Below are 14,379 nucleotides of genomic sequence, written 5' to 3'. Positions count from 1 at the left end.
TTGAGGTAATTAGTTGGAGCATAATTTTATTGTAATAGCGGTCATTGTATTTTCAACCCACTAATAAAATAAAGATAATCTCACATAATCTCACCCGCTTGCTACTGTGACAATGAAATTTCCCGAATAGGGGATGAATAAAGTTATCTAATCTAATAAAGAACAAAGAACAAAGCATTATCTTGTTGCCCTATTGAGCCTTCTAATCAGGCACTCCTTATGTATTAAAATAAACTTATTCATTGACCTTATGTGCGCCATTGTTACTCTTAATAAAACACATCACAATAATGCAATGTATCAGGTGAAAAATAGTGACATTCTAAAAAATGTAATATTACTTCAATGCCAGTTAAAAAGGTAACTGCAAGTTTAGACACTCACAAAACAATGTACTTTATTATTATTATTTTTTTTTAACAATGTGTTAATTTCGGATTGTCATGTACACTTCACAGCAGTAGAGTTTACATCGTGTTTTTTTGTGGTCAGGATTTGCGGGAACTCCAGGGTATCTATCGCCAGAGGTTCTTCGAAAGGACCCGTATGGCAAACCGGTGGACATATGGGCATGTGGTCAGTACAAATAACCTTAATCTGGCCTGTGTAACCGAAACTCCTAATTTATTTTGACCTGTGTATCAGGTGTGATTCTGTACATCCTGCTGGTGGGCTACCCGCCCTTCTGGGATGAGGACCAGCACAAACTTTACCAGCAGATCAAAGCAGGAGCGTACGATGTGAGCATATGTTACTGTGCCATTTAAATTCAGTTTAAAAACCTAATTTATCTCTTTGTATTTCTTCAGTTCCCATCTCCAGAGTGGGACACGGTGACTCCTGAGGCCAAGAATCTGATCAATCAGATGTTAACCATCAACCCCGCCAAAAGGATTACTGCCGACCAGGCTATCAAACATCCTTGGGTCTGCGTAAGTTCACGCCCACCACATCATTGTCTTCTTACTCACCTTTCCCCTCTTAATCGCTAAATAAGTCATATATGTTGACTTTATTTATGAGGACATTTCAATTACTAAAAAAGAAAAAGAAAATGAATGAATACTTTGACAGTCTTGTTCCATTCTTTTTTGTCTCTCAGTACTAGCAAGAATATTTAGGAGTCAAATAGACCCACAGCTTGTTTAACGTATTGTCATTAAAGACGATGGTCAAATCCATTTAAGAGTAACTATTTTTCGTAATAAGTACAGTCATACCTCTACTTACGAATGCCTCTAGGTACGAAATTTTCAGGTTACGATTTTTTTTTAATATGCAAATAAGTGACTCAAGATATGAAAAAGATCCAAGTTACGAAATCCCCCCCCAAAAGTAAATGCGTTTCCTTTATCCGTTATTTTATTTTGAAAATATTGTCGCGGATGCATTGGTTCGCGGGCCACGTTAACGTCAACTCGATTTCATGTGGGCCGGACCATTTTAGATGTAATATTTAGATTTTTTTTATAAATTGATTAAAAGAACTGGATTAAAATCCCTGAATATTCCGTTTTTTATAGATCTAAAACAATGTTTATTTTAGCTTTTTTTAAATATATTTTTAGATTTTACAAAATTATTTTAGAACTAAAATTACAGAAAAAATTGATTAAAAAATTACAATTATTGATTGTATATACATCTATCCTCTTCATTTTAATTTGATCCTAAAACAGAAAGTCGGCATGCATGATTTACTTTCCCGGGCCACACAAAATGATGCGGCGGGCCAGATTTGGCCCCAGGGCCGCTACTTTGACACATGTGCTTTAGAACATCGCTCTCATTCTATCTCATATAATGACAATAAAAGCATTCAATTCAATTCAATTGGCTGTCTCACATCAACCACTACCCATGTTTCGAGATTCTCTCTCACATACTTGTCCACCTCGGCTAAATTCTCCCCTTATTAATGATTGCAATTCCGCTTATTAAGCGATTAAAAACCTTACAAATGTAACGCGGCACCTATTTTCACACACACACACACACACACACACACACACACACACACACACACACACACACACACACACACACACACACAGGGCACATGAGAATTTACATATAAAGTACACCTAATACGAAATTTTCCAGTTACGAAAAAAGTTCTGGAACCAATTAATTTCGTAAGTAGAGGTACGACTGTATTAGTTAACTGACCTGATGTGAAAGACTTAACTCAACTGCTGCCATTGAACGCGATAAAAGTCAAATCCATTCTGCCTGGGAGGTTTCAGTAACCGATGTGAAGTCCATTTTAACTGGGAAGGATGACGATGGATAGGTTAACTCAGCTAACAGCAATTTAGTTGCTTTTGACTGCAATAGACGCCCATTTTAGCTTGGAGGGCTGATTGGTAGCTCGTTCCCTGTGAATAGGCTAACTCACCTCCAATGAATGTCTTAATCACCTACTACGAACAAGTTAAGGCATTTAAGGCAAATGAGTTAATTCATAGTCATAGCAAAGCTCATTAACTGCCAACACTCCCATTTAAAGGGGGAATTGGCAATTATTACAGTCAATGCCAACGAATGACTCAACACATTTAGAACCACTCACTGTGATTGAGTGAAGCCATTCGGTTTGAGTAAGTGAACTCATTTGCTCTGGTCAACTACGTAATAGTTGAACCAGCCGGTGGGACTGAATGAGTTGACTCATTGATTCAATCCCAGCCTCACCACGTAAATTGGATTTGACGTGTATCACGATAAAGACGATTATTCACCAATTATTACAAATATTGGATCTGAAATGAAATGGAATTTCATGCGTGAAAAGCTGAACTCCTAAATTGTACTTTTTAAAAAACATTTTGACCGATAATATTACGAATGTGTTTAATTTGAAATCTCGAATTTCTCCATGACGTTTTCTTCTTTTTTTCCACTCCTCGACTTAAGCAACGTTCCACCGTGGCCTCTATGGTGCACCGCCAAGAAACCGTGGAGTGTCTGCGAAAGTTCAACGCCAGAAGGAAACTGAAGGTGGATATTCACTCGAGCACGATTAATTTACAGATTTTCCGATAATTCTACAGTACTAATTGGTTTCCAGGGCGCCATCCTCACCACAATGCTGGTGTCTAGGAACTTTTCTGGTGAGTAAACACTTGGAAACGTGAGTTTGTGTCCTTGACCGTTCGTTGAGGGAGATAGACGTCCAATTTTAAACTGAGACGGCTGATGAATGATTGATGAAAATAGATTAGACGTCTATCGCCATCAATGGGAGCGAACGACTTAATTCAGTTTACTATGTGAAGATTCTTTCAAACCCACACATGATTTGAATGTATAAACATGGCTGCCGTCCCACCTCGAAACCCTGTTTGTCCTGCCATAGTGGGACGGCAGCACACCAGCCCCGCTGCCACTACCAGCACTGCCGCCATGGCGCAGGAAGGTACAAAATGGCCGATTCCCGCCGTCTTTGCATTTCGATTTGCTCTGCCACAATTTAAAAGGACCTCTTGAATGACTGAACAAAAAAAAGGAAGCTGGAAAGGAAAAAATGGTTGATCTTTCTGTGCTTCTGCATGCACGGGTGCTTGGATATTTTTTATGAGCCAACATATTGAAAAAATAAGATGAATGTGTAAATTTACTGTAATCCGATTCGGTACCAAAAAATAGTGTTTCTGCTTCGGAACACTGCTTTTTCTGCCACCTTTGCATCATTATTGAACCCCCAGTGCCTGCCGACGTGCCCATGTGCATGCTCCATGCTCAATTGAATGTCCCAGCCGTGACGACTGCCTGCTGGTTTGCATGCAGACAAAATGCAGAAACTTGCAGACTCCCCATTTTTAATAGTTAAAAAGAAATCAATTTGATTCGCAGCAGGCTATGAAGTGAACGCTGCATGTGGAAAGCATGAAGCCCTAAATGATGGTACAGTATATTCTGATTGCCTTAAATGCTCACTTGAATAAGTTTTTCTTACTTTCTTCACTTGCTACCCTTCCTACTCTTAAACACGGAAGGTAAGGGGTAGAATTTGTTTCACGTTCTGATGATAAAAAAAACAAAAGGTACACGTTTGCATGTTGTTTTAATAGATCAGATGGTAATTTATACTATTAAAAAGTTATATCGGCACTGAAAAAACATATTTTATTGGATGACAGAAAAGGTTTAACAGGATTCAAATGTTTTACTTGGTGATTCGCATATCATGTGAGAAAATCCAAAATGAGCGATTTCCTCTTGCTTGAGGCTTTTTTGTTCATTTAAGACTTTTTCTTGCGTCCTTTTGAGTAGGACATGTCCACCCAATTTTGTCTTGAAAAGTGAAACTTGTGTCAAGGGCTGATTTTGTCTTAGTTTTTCTAGTTATCCAACTCTGGAGTTTGTTTCCCTTTTAAAATTCAGCTTTCTTCTAACTTGGCTGACTTCCTGTTCAATTTCAGGAATGGGACTTTTTCATGTCTCTTTGCAAGGAAGACATGTTCACCCAGCAAAACTGATATCAGGGGTCTTTTTTTAATTTAGTTCTGGAGTTTGCCTTTTTGAAAACCAAAATGGTTGACTTCCTGTTCAATTTCAGCCATGGGTTATTGAGAGATTTCTTAAGCATCGCCCCAAGAAAATCATTGTCATTAACAATCAAATCAATTTGACTGGGCTGAGCTCAGGCAGAACATTATCAGCCCTCCCCTCTGATATTCAGTGTGTTATGTGAATATTCTTTGTTTTTTCTCCTTTTTTCTATTATTCTTGAAGGCTCATAATTTAATTATCTCCTTCTCTGTGTTGCAGCTTGCAAAACTTTGCTGAACAAAAAGTCGGATGGCGTAAAGGTACGTTTTCTCCACATTGTAACCTTCACTGAATTTGAGTAGTACTCTTCCTTTCCTGTCTTTTTTATCAGATAAATTGCTGGGTTGAGTAGTTTTTAATCAGGTCATAGTATCTTATGTTTGCGCGTAAGCAAAAATGTGCTTTCGTTTTAGTGGCCTACTTCTTTTTTTGTGACTGTCAGCTTTTCCTCCTTTTCTGTGCTCCAAAATTTGGCTGCTGCTTTGTTTTGATTATGATTTTCCTGCTTATTTTCCTCCTCCTCTTCTTTGCCGTCTGTCAGAAAAGGAAGTCCAGCTCGAGTGTTTGTTTAATGGTGAGATGATGAGCTCTCGCCGCTCGCTCGCTCTCGGTGGGCTTGTTCACCCGTTTGTCTGACACTTTTTGAAGCAGACACTTTCATTCATGGTTTTGTTCTCCATCCTTGCATTTTTTTGTACCCTCTTCACAAACACAAGCAACCAATATACTGATAGCGGTTCTTGTTATGCAAGAAATTTCCAATACTTGCTGGAAGAGGTTTGGAAAGGTTGTTTTGTGGCATTGTGTGAACTTTGTCACTGAATATGTTGTTATTCCGTCGCCTCTTGCCCGTCCGTCATCTATCCATAATCAGTCATTTGTCCCTGCATGGTAAATTGTGTCCTACTTCCACCATGAAACGCAGAACACTGTCGTGCACAATCCAACTGATAGTACAAAAGTAAGGCGTTCATAGTTTATTAGAATAACCACTAGTGTGCTATACAGGCTGAAGGCTGGGACAAAGAGTGCAGACAAATATAAGTCGCCAATTAATAATTCAGCACTGATATTAAACTTTACAAATCGTGCTCCAAAGATCTCCATATACAACTCTAGAATATTCTGTATCATAAATACTTCATTTCTCATAAATCTTTTAAAACAAAACAAAATATTTAGGTTGCAATAGATAAAAAGTTTAAACAAATCATTATAATTAAAAACAAAATAATTAACCACTGGATTGACCTTACAAGGGTCGCGGACAATGTTCACTCTAACCTGAATTGTAAAGAAAAATAAACACATTACAATGTTTTCTTTGCCATTTTGCAACGCAACTCAGAGAGTGGCAGCCTGTCACTGACAAACGACAGCAAACGGTGCACGGTGGGCGCATGCGTTTTTTCATGGCGAAATGACCGGGCTGTAGCAGAGCCACTCAACAAACCAAAGTAAAAAAGAAATGTGGTTCTTTTAAGATGGAATGGCTGTCGGAGTATGTGCAGATAAAAGAACAAGTGGTGAAATTGGGTGAGAAAGGTCTCCTCTGCAAAACATGCTGTGAAGCTAAAGTTGTAAGCGAGTTTTCCGATGGACAAATATTGCATATAAATCAGGGGTCTCAAACCGATTCCCCAAAGGGCCGCAGTGGGTCCTGGTCTTTGTTTCAACCGATCCAGTGTCGACAGTTTAACCAATGAGGGGTCTTCTAAAATAAGTAGCACCTGGCTGCAATCAACTGATTACTCTTGCAAAAGCTTGTTCGGTTTGAATGAAGACCTGCACCCCCTGCAGCCATTAGAGGACCGGTTCGAGACCACTGATATAAATGGAAGCTTGACTATCTCAACACATTGAGCAGAAAAGTCAATTGAATGAGAATGAGAAGGACAGATGTATAAAATAAGGGGAAATTTAAGTCAGATTTGTGCATATTCTAGTGACATTTATTAAGATGTTTTATTCATAGATATTAATCATTACATTTTATTATGACTAGATCATTTATGGATAGTAGACAGGCACTGTATTATGGCAGGTGTGATACTGGTGTGTGCCTATAGCAAGTACTTATGATGTTGCTCACACTGGTCCTCAGTGTGCTCAGCGAGGTTGGCTGTATGCCCAGACATATGAAAAATTAGAGGGAACATTGGTCGCGGAGGTGGAGTCGCAACTGATTCAGAGTAAATAGGACAAACATAGACAAACTTCTAAGGAGAATTTAGATTGTTCAATCAGCCTAACATGCATGTCTTTGGGGAGAAACGCAGAATCAGGAAGAACATGCAAACTCCACGCAGGAAGGCAGGAGCCCAGAGTTGAACCCTCAATAAAAGAATACTTATGAAAATAGTAAATCTTACTAGAAGAGAACTCAAAAGGAGGAGGACTTACGAGAGCAGAGTTCCGCCTAAGCAATCAAATTCAAAGCTTCACCGTATTCGGTAGAGTGGGCACTCCCTTTAAAGACAAAAAAAAAGTTATCACAAAATTCCACTTGTGACCAATGTGAACTTTGACTTCTGACCTTAGTATCCCAAAATGTCATTGCCTCTTCAATTCTATATCGCAAACATATCCTCCAAGTTTGATAATATCCCTTTCTTCATTATTGAGTATCACAAAATTTGGTTTGTGTCCTCTGTGACCTATGACCTCATTACCCCAAAATGTAATTGCCTCTTCAGTTTAAAATTACATGTCATGCAAATTTGATATTAATCCCTCTCTTTGTTCTTCAGTTATCACGAAATGTATTTTCTGACTTCTTTGACCTTTGATCTCATTACCTCAAATTCTAATCACCTATTATATACGTATCCAGCAAGTTTGAGAATGAACCCTTTATTTGAGTTTTTGCAAAATTCTTTTTTCTGACCTATCTAACCTTTGACCCTACCAACCCAAAAGTAACCACCTCTTACATTTCGCCTGAAAAACATATCTTAATATACTCCAAATTGTAAAATAATCCCTTTATTCATTCTAGAGTTATTTTATATTTAACAAAAGCCACAATTTTGAATTATTTGTGTTGAATTGTGCTACATACAAATGCATTCATCTTGGCTTGCCATGTCAATTAGGCACTAGATTTGAGCACAAATATGAAATAGTCTTTGTTCATCTCTAAATACCTTCATTCATTCTTCTTACGTACCTGGCATCCTCATAAGAGTTGCCGGAGCCTAGTCCAACTGACTTCAGGCGAAAGGCATATTATTATTTTAAGAAACCTGTTAGCCCAAATCTTGGGATCAAAACAAAATAAAAAGCAATAGTATGCTTGGACAATGACCGGCTGTTTTTTGCTCCTTGGTGGTTATCATGTATGTCTGTCTGTGTCTCTGCCTCTATCAATCTCTTTCAATCTATTTTTTTGGTCATTTCTGTCGTGTGTTATTCTTCCCACCTTTTTTCTTGTCTTTTTTTTTAATCGGGTTTGTATATCAGGCATGTATGTGATGATGGTCTTCTTGCAGGGCTCCACGGAGAGCTGCAACAACGCTGAAGAAGAGGAGATGAAAGGTACGAAAGGTACTTGTCCCACTTTCACTTTCTCCGCATGCTGCTATTTTTATTTCTGGTCACAATTTTTTAGGCTGAACATGATTAATTCATGTTTAATATTGAATGAATGATTTTATATTTTTTAAGGTGCCATGTTGAACAATTTGAATACATTTTATGTGAAAGAATTATATTTTTTATTTTTTATTATTAAGTGTACATTAATTTCATTTTTCAAGTATACTTCATTTTTGAACATGCTGCCTAGCCACACCGAAAATGTCAACTTGGCCAGACGTTGAAGCTTGTAGAGCAAGGCTCACGCCCGTATGGCCGAACAGGCGACTTTGGTACAAGTGACACTAACACTTAATCCTGTCATTAGTCTCAAAACCTCCTGAAAGCAGCTAATCTTCTTACAAGCAGACGGAGAACAGGCCGAGTCCTCGTGTTGAAGGAGCATGTGGACAATGTGGTGACATCATCTGATCCCATTGAATGGAATGATCATGTTTCAGTGTCATTAGTGGCGATAGACGTCCAATCCATTTGTACTCGGAACGGCTAAGAGCTAATGTGCTAGTGGATTTGACCTTTACCACAGTCAATGGCAGCAAATAATTTTTAAGCAACCATTTAGTAATGACCCTTTCTTTCACAGCAACTCTCTATTCCTGTACTGCCACCCCTTGGTTTTCATGCTCTAGTGCAGATTTTCATTGTGTGTCAGATTGTTGTCATTCTCCACCACTTTACTCCTTCAGTCTATCGCGGTATTTTAAGTATCCAAATCCAAAATGTTCATAAAAATGATCAAATTGGCGCTAAAACATGCAAGTGGAAGACAGGACCACCATTCAACTCAGTGCTGAAGACAAATGGGGGAAGGCAGGGGACTGCCATTCAATTCCCCACGGAACAAGAAAAAATGGCAGAACAAGAAGGGGGGATTAAAATCAAGCAAGGAAAAGATATTGTAATTGAGTACAGTACTTAAAGTATTTACACATTTATTATATGTAGATTATATTTCAATATTTATACATTACAATATTTACATATGCGGCCCAGTGGGACGAGTGGTTAGCGCGTCGGCCTCACAGCTCTGGCGTCTTGGGTTCAAATCCAGCTCCTGTCCATCTGTGTGGAGTTTGCATGTTCTCCCCGGGCCTGCGTGGGTTTTCTCCCACATTCCAGAAACATGCATGGTAGGCTGATTGGACACTCTAAATTGCCCTTAGGTGTGAGTGTGAGTGTGAATGGTTGTCCGTCTCCTTGTGCCCTGCGATCGGCTGGCCACCGACAGGTGGGATTGGCTCCAACACCCCCTGCGACCCTAATGAGGATAAAGCGGTTCAGAAAATTAGATGAGAGAGATGAATATTTACATATGCATATAACTGTAACGTTTAATATATACTAGTTTTAGGTATTGTATAGATATGATAATCTGCAAGTATGGTATAGATCAAGGGTGTCATTAACGTCAACTCGATTTGATGTGGGCCGGACCATTTTAGATATAATATTTAGATTTTTTTTAAATAAATGGATTAAAAGAACTGGATCAACAGCCCTAACTATTCATTTTTTTATAGATCTTAAACTGTTTATTTGAGCTTTTTTTTCTTAGTAAAGGAAAATCTCTTAATCATTATGTTCCATATTATAGTGGAAAACAAAATATTTTTATATATTTTTAGATTTTACGAAATGATTTTTGAACTAAAAACACAGAAAAAAATGATTAAAAATTACAATTATTGATTTAAAAGGGGGAAAATCAGGAAATATATTATACATCTATAATCTTCATTTTAATTTGACCCTAAAACAGAAAGTCGGCACTCATGATTTACTTTCTCGGGCCACACAAAATGATGTGGCAGGCCAGATTTGGCCCCTGGGCCGCCACTTTGACACCTATGGTATAGATTATAATAGGGACGATCCTACTTTGCGTTTTTTCGATTATCGCAGCAATGTTTGCTCTACATTATCTGTGAAATTCGAGGGAAGACTGTAAAACCTTTTAAGTACAGAGTTTATGAACATGTGTATTTTAAAGACTTAAACTTCCTGTGTTTGTGTGTTTAGGCCGCAAACAAGAAATCATTAAGATGACCGAGCAACTGATAGAAGCCATTAACAATGGTGACTTTGAGGCCTACACGTACGTTTGTTTTTGGTTCATTCTACTTGTTAAAAATCAGAACATTATCATAATCTGTAACTGGGTGTAATTTTAATGTGTTGCTGCTGCTGTTGCAGGAGAATCTGCGATCCAGGCCTGACCTCATTCGAACCAGAAGCTCTGGGGAATCTGGTGGAAGGCATGGACTTCCACAAGTTCTACTTCGACAACTGTACGATTTTCTTTCTTCGTGTTCATGTTAGATACATCTACAATCACAAATATATATCAAACGCGGGCAATAGTTCTATTAAAGTGATTTTGAATGAATTGAAACTGTTCTAAGCTATTTTTATAGCTGTAAATAATGATCTATTTGATAATTATACTTTGAGGCATAGTTACATTTGTTTTTTCACACCAAAACATTAACCTTATTTGTCATTATGAAAAAATATTGCATTGGCGTTTAGTTTGTTTTTCTTTAATATAATACTAAATGAAAAAAGTAGAAAATTCTAAATCACGATAAATTGCCAACTCGAAAACCCTCTCTCAATTAAATTCTACTTAATAACACTTTTTCAAATTTCATTTTCAGTAAAATATTTTAAATTCGTATTTTCTTTTTATTCAGGACTTGTATATGACTTTTTATTTTCATTTGTTTACTATATCAATATTAACACAAGCAGATATTTTAAATTCATACTTTATTTTTATTCATGACTAGTATTCGTACTGTTTTTATTTTTAGTTTCATTTATGAATAAAATAAGGTGACTTGAAAAACCCTCCAGGTACACCATCCGATATTCATAAGTGTCCTTTTGCTTTGTCACATAAGCTTGGCACTAATTGTATGTCGGCTTTCTTTTTGTGCATTCCCAGTGTTGAGTAAGAACAGCAAGCCGGTGCACACCACCATCCTTAATCCACATGTGCACCTGATGGGCGACGACGCTGCGTGTATCGCGTACATCCGCCTCACGCAGTACATGGACGCGCAGGGTCGTCCGCGCTCCTGCCAGTCTGAGGAGACCCGCGTTTGGCAGCGCCGCGACACCAAGTGGCTCAATGTCCACTTCCACTGCTCAGGAGCCCCCGCCGCACTGCTGCAGTGAACACCACGCACGGTGAGCTGCTTCAATATGTTCCCTGCTATTGAGCACAACAGATCATTTGAATTGACATTGCTGTCAGTGCTAGCCCTGGCATAGCAGCTCAGTTGTAGGTCAATGTGAATGTCCATTCCTTTGAAATCTGCTAATGGCTAACCTGAACTCGGAGCTGCCAACCTCCGTCGACCCCATTTCAGGAGTTTATCCGGAGTGAAAGCGATTGACGCAAAATCGATATGCACTGAAGTCGCACAAGACGGATCATTCGTCAGAACTTGTAACTTGGATGATCCACAATGCACTCTTGTTCCTAAATTCTTCCGGTTTACAGTGCAGTTGAATCAAGATGGCGGAAGCTGTAGCGATGGTGTGAATTTCGAGGCATTTCAATTGGAAATTTTGTACTTTTCTGAAATGGTTGCTTAAAAAAATTAAGTGACAATTTTTGGGGATTTCCGGGGTTTAGGGAGGTTGTCCGGAGTCCCGGACGGAGTTAACGTTGCATTTCCGGGTGAACTCCTGAAATTCCGGAGTGGTTGGCAGCTCTGTGAGCTTGTTGTGGATAAACCGTATTTACTCGCATATAAACCGCATTTGTCGGACAAAAAAAATGATGACTGAATCGAGGGTGCGGCTTATATGCGCATAAAGAGACGACATGCACGAAACTGCTAGGTGACAAAGACAAAAGGCCATGACGCCATGACGCAAGACAATGCGGCCGCTACGGTCATTTATTTCCAAATAGAGAAAAGATAAACAGATAAAACGCTAAACAAAATATTATTTGATATTTTGACGTCTATGAGTGGAATTTAAAAAAAACGTATCTTGCATAAAACGTGAAAAAACTCACTTGTGCGTGCCAGCACTCGCTCATTTGTCCATTCTTGCATAATCAATGCTTGGAGTTTGTCAGAATTTGTGGGTTTCTGATTGTCCGCCCTCCTCTTTGATTGACCACAAATTCCCAATGGGATTAAGGTCTGGAGAGTTTCCTGGCCAAGGGCCCAAAATGTTCACATTTTGTTCTTTAAGCCATTTTGTTATGACTTTTGCTTTATGGGAAGGTGCCCCATCACGCTGTAAAAGGCATTCTTCATCACCAAATTGCCCCTGAATGGTTGGGAGAAGTTGCTCTTGGGGACTGTTTTTTTTAATTAATTATTTTTGAAAACTCTTTTTTTTGGTAACAATTTATTTCATTTTTTGTTGTTGTTGTTTTTTTAAATTAACTTCGCTTTTTCTGAGTAATTTTATTGTCAGGGTTGTTTTTTTAATTTATATTTTTTCTTCATTTTTCGTTTTTTTTCCCCTAAAATTGTTTTTTAAATTATTTTCTTTTCTTTTTTTTTTCTTTTTTTCCCTTTTCCTAAACCTGGCCGCCAGCGGAAAAAAAATGTAAAGAAATTTAAACAGAAGCTAAGTTGAAAAACCGTTAGGGCGTTTTTGTGTTTTTTTATACGCTAACATACTATTAATCCCTTGTAACTGCGCACCTTTTTTTAATCTGTCCTGAGGAATGAAGGCTCCTGTGGTAATTTTGATTAGCCATCATTAGGTGGTAATTAGCTGATGATCAAAGGTCCACAGATAATCATAGACCCATGCAATTAGGAGATAGGGCTTTATAGTCCTGAAAATACAGTAAATATGAATAACCATTCTTTCTCTGTTCCCCCTCAGTTTATCTTAAACTCTTGAAGCTATCGGGTGGAGCATGGATTCTCCTCCGTGCTTGCAAGCGTCCTGACCTGGAACAAGAGGGTAACAACATACAAGGTACACTAGCACAAATGCAACCAGGACAATAATGTCTAAAAGAGAGAAGGAAAAAAAAACAACGTTTTGAAACAACAAAACAAACAATAATTACTAGCTGGACTGAATTGACAGGAGGCCCAATGAGGGCGCAGAGAGGTTCCTCCATGCGGTTGGTGCATGTTTGTTGAGGGAGCGTGGGTTCTGTTCTGCCACCTTGCCCCTCTCCATGCCGTCCCGTTGTCTTGTCTGCTCGCACGTACAGACACACACTCACGCACGGAGAACTCATTAGCAGCAACAAATCCAATTTGGACTAGTCACGTTACTTAAAGGGACCTTTGTTTTTTTTGTTTTTTTATGATTAGGATGATCCCGCCCACTGTTGTTAGTGTTTTTATTCATTTTAACGCAGTTTGGGGGATTTTATTTCCTGTGTAAATTGACATTTATATGCAAAATGTATGTTTGCGCTTGTGTGGAAAGCTGTGGAAGCATTTATTCCATTAACTTGCGATTTAGCGTGAAGTGGCTGTAGTAGTACACTCTTTGTCTTCACGTTTCGCAATATGGCAAAATTACGAGTTTATATTTGTTCTCTAAATTTAAAAAACAAAAAATTAATTAAATCAATCTTTTATTTTATTTATTTTGATGGGTTTACTGTATTTACAAATAGCAATTACAAATATATAATCCTAATAATGCACTTTGTCTTCGAGGTTTGCATCCCAAGTTGTTTGCACCTTTTGTGAGCAAACCCATTAGTATAAGCATTTTCTTAAAAACTCAAATTAAAAACATGTACAAATTTTAGATGACTTTTTTTATTTCAGTATTGGTGATTTAACTCTCACATCAGAAAAAAATTACTCCAATTTTTTTTGCTTTTGTTCGCAGACCCATCGTAGCCATTATTATTATTGTTACTATTAATATTATTTATATTAGCATATCCAAGACTGGCAGATATTTTACTCATGAGGAAAAAGAGCGTACTAGTGCATGGGTATGAACGGGTTTCCATACGTGCACGTGTATAAGCATGATTCCACGTCTCCTGGCCTATACTGTTTCTTCGACTGTTGCTCTTTTTCCTCCCTGGTCTTAATCGTGATGATGATGTCGTCACCCCACGTCTCGTGTTAATCGTCCATCCGAGCTTGCCATACTTGTGCGTTTCGCTTCGACAAGCACGTTTGCGAACTGTCGGCTGAAACGCGAGGCAAGAAAAGAAAAGGAAAAATACGAGGCGGAAAGAGCTTTTCTTGCTAAAGGCAATCAACCGGC

General features: G+C 38.3%; 1 protein-coding gene across 6 annotated transcripts in view; it reads left to right on the top strand.

Moving 5' to 3' along the window:
- camk2g2 (calcium/calmodulin-dependent protein kinase (CaM kinase) II gamma 2) overlaps window positions 1–13,592 on the top strand; it is a 33,428-nt gene extending 19,836 nt beyond the window's left edge. Inside the window, exons 9-21 of one of the 6 annotated variants that reach the window (XM_077612630.1) lie at window positions 493–576; window positions 646–740; window positions 810–932; window positions 2,917–3,000; window positions 3,071–3,113; window positions 3,359–3,418; window positions 4,774–4,814; window positions 5,096–5,128; window positions 8,046–8,091; window positions 10,171–10,246; window positions 10,345–10,439; window positions 11,099–11,343; window positions 13,015–13,592. In XM_077612630.1, the coding sequence (XP_077468756.1) occupies window positions 493–576; window positions 646–740; window positions 810–932; window positions 2,917–3,000; window positions 3,071–3,113; window positions 3,359–3,418; window positions 4,774–4,814; window positions 5,096–5,128; window positions 8,046–8,091; window positions 10,171–10,246; window positions 10,345–10,439; window positions 11,099–11,331 (1,013 nt within the window). In that variant the 3' untranslated portion in view covers window positions 11,332–11,343; window positions 13,015–13,592. Of the gene's footprint in view, window positions 1–492; window positions 577–645; window positions 741–809; window positions 933–2,916; window positions 3,001–3,070; window positions 3,114–3,358; window positions 3,419–4,773; window positions 4,815–5,095; window positions 5,129–8,045; window positions 8,101–10,170; window positions 10,247–10,344; window positions 10,440–11,098; window positions 11,344–13,014 lie in introns of all 6 variants that reach the window. The other 5 variants (XM_077612624.1, XM_077612626.1, XM_077612625.1 and 2 more) reach the window with 5 other exon arrangements.
- The last annotated feature ends 787 nt before the right edge of the window (window positions 13,593–14,379 follow it).

This window comes from Stigmatopora argus, chromosome 11, assembly GCF_051989625.1.
Source record: "Stigmatopora argus isolate UIUO_Sarg chromosome 11, RoL_Sarg_1.0, whole genome shotgun sequence".
In the NCBI taxonomy this organism is placed as follows: Eukaryota; Metazoa; Chordata; class Actinopteri; order Syngnathiformes; family Syngnathidae; genus Stigmatopora; species Stigmatopora argus.
This window is presented reverse-complemented; position numbering and strand designations above follow the sequence as displayed.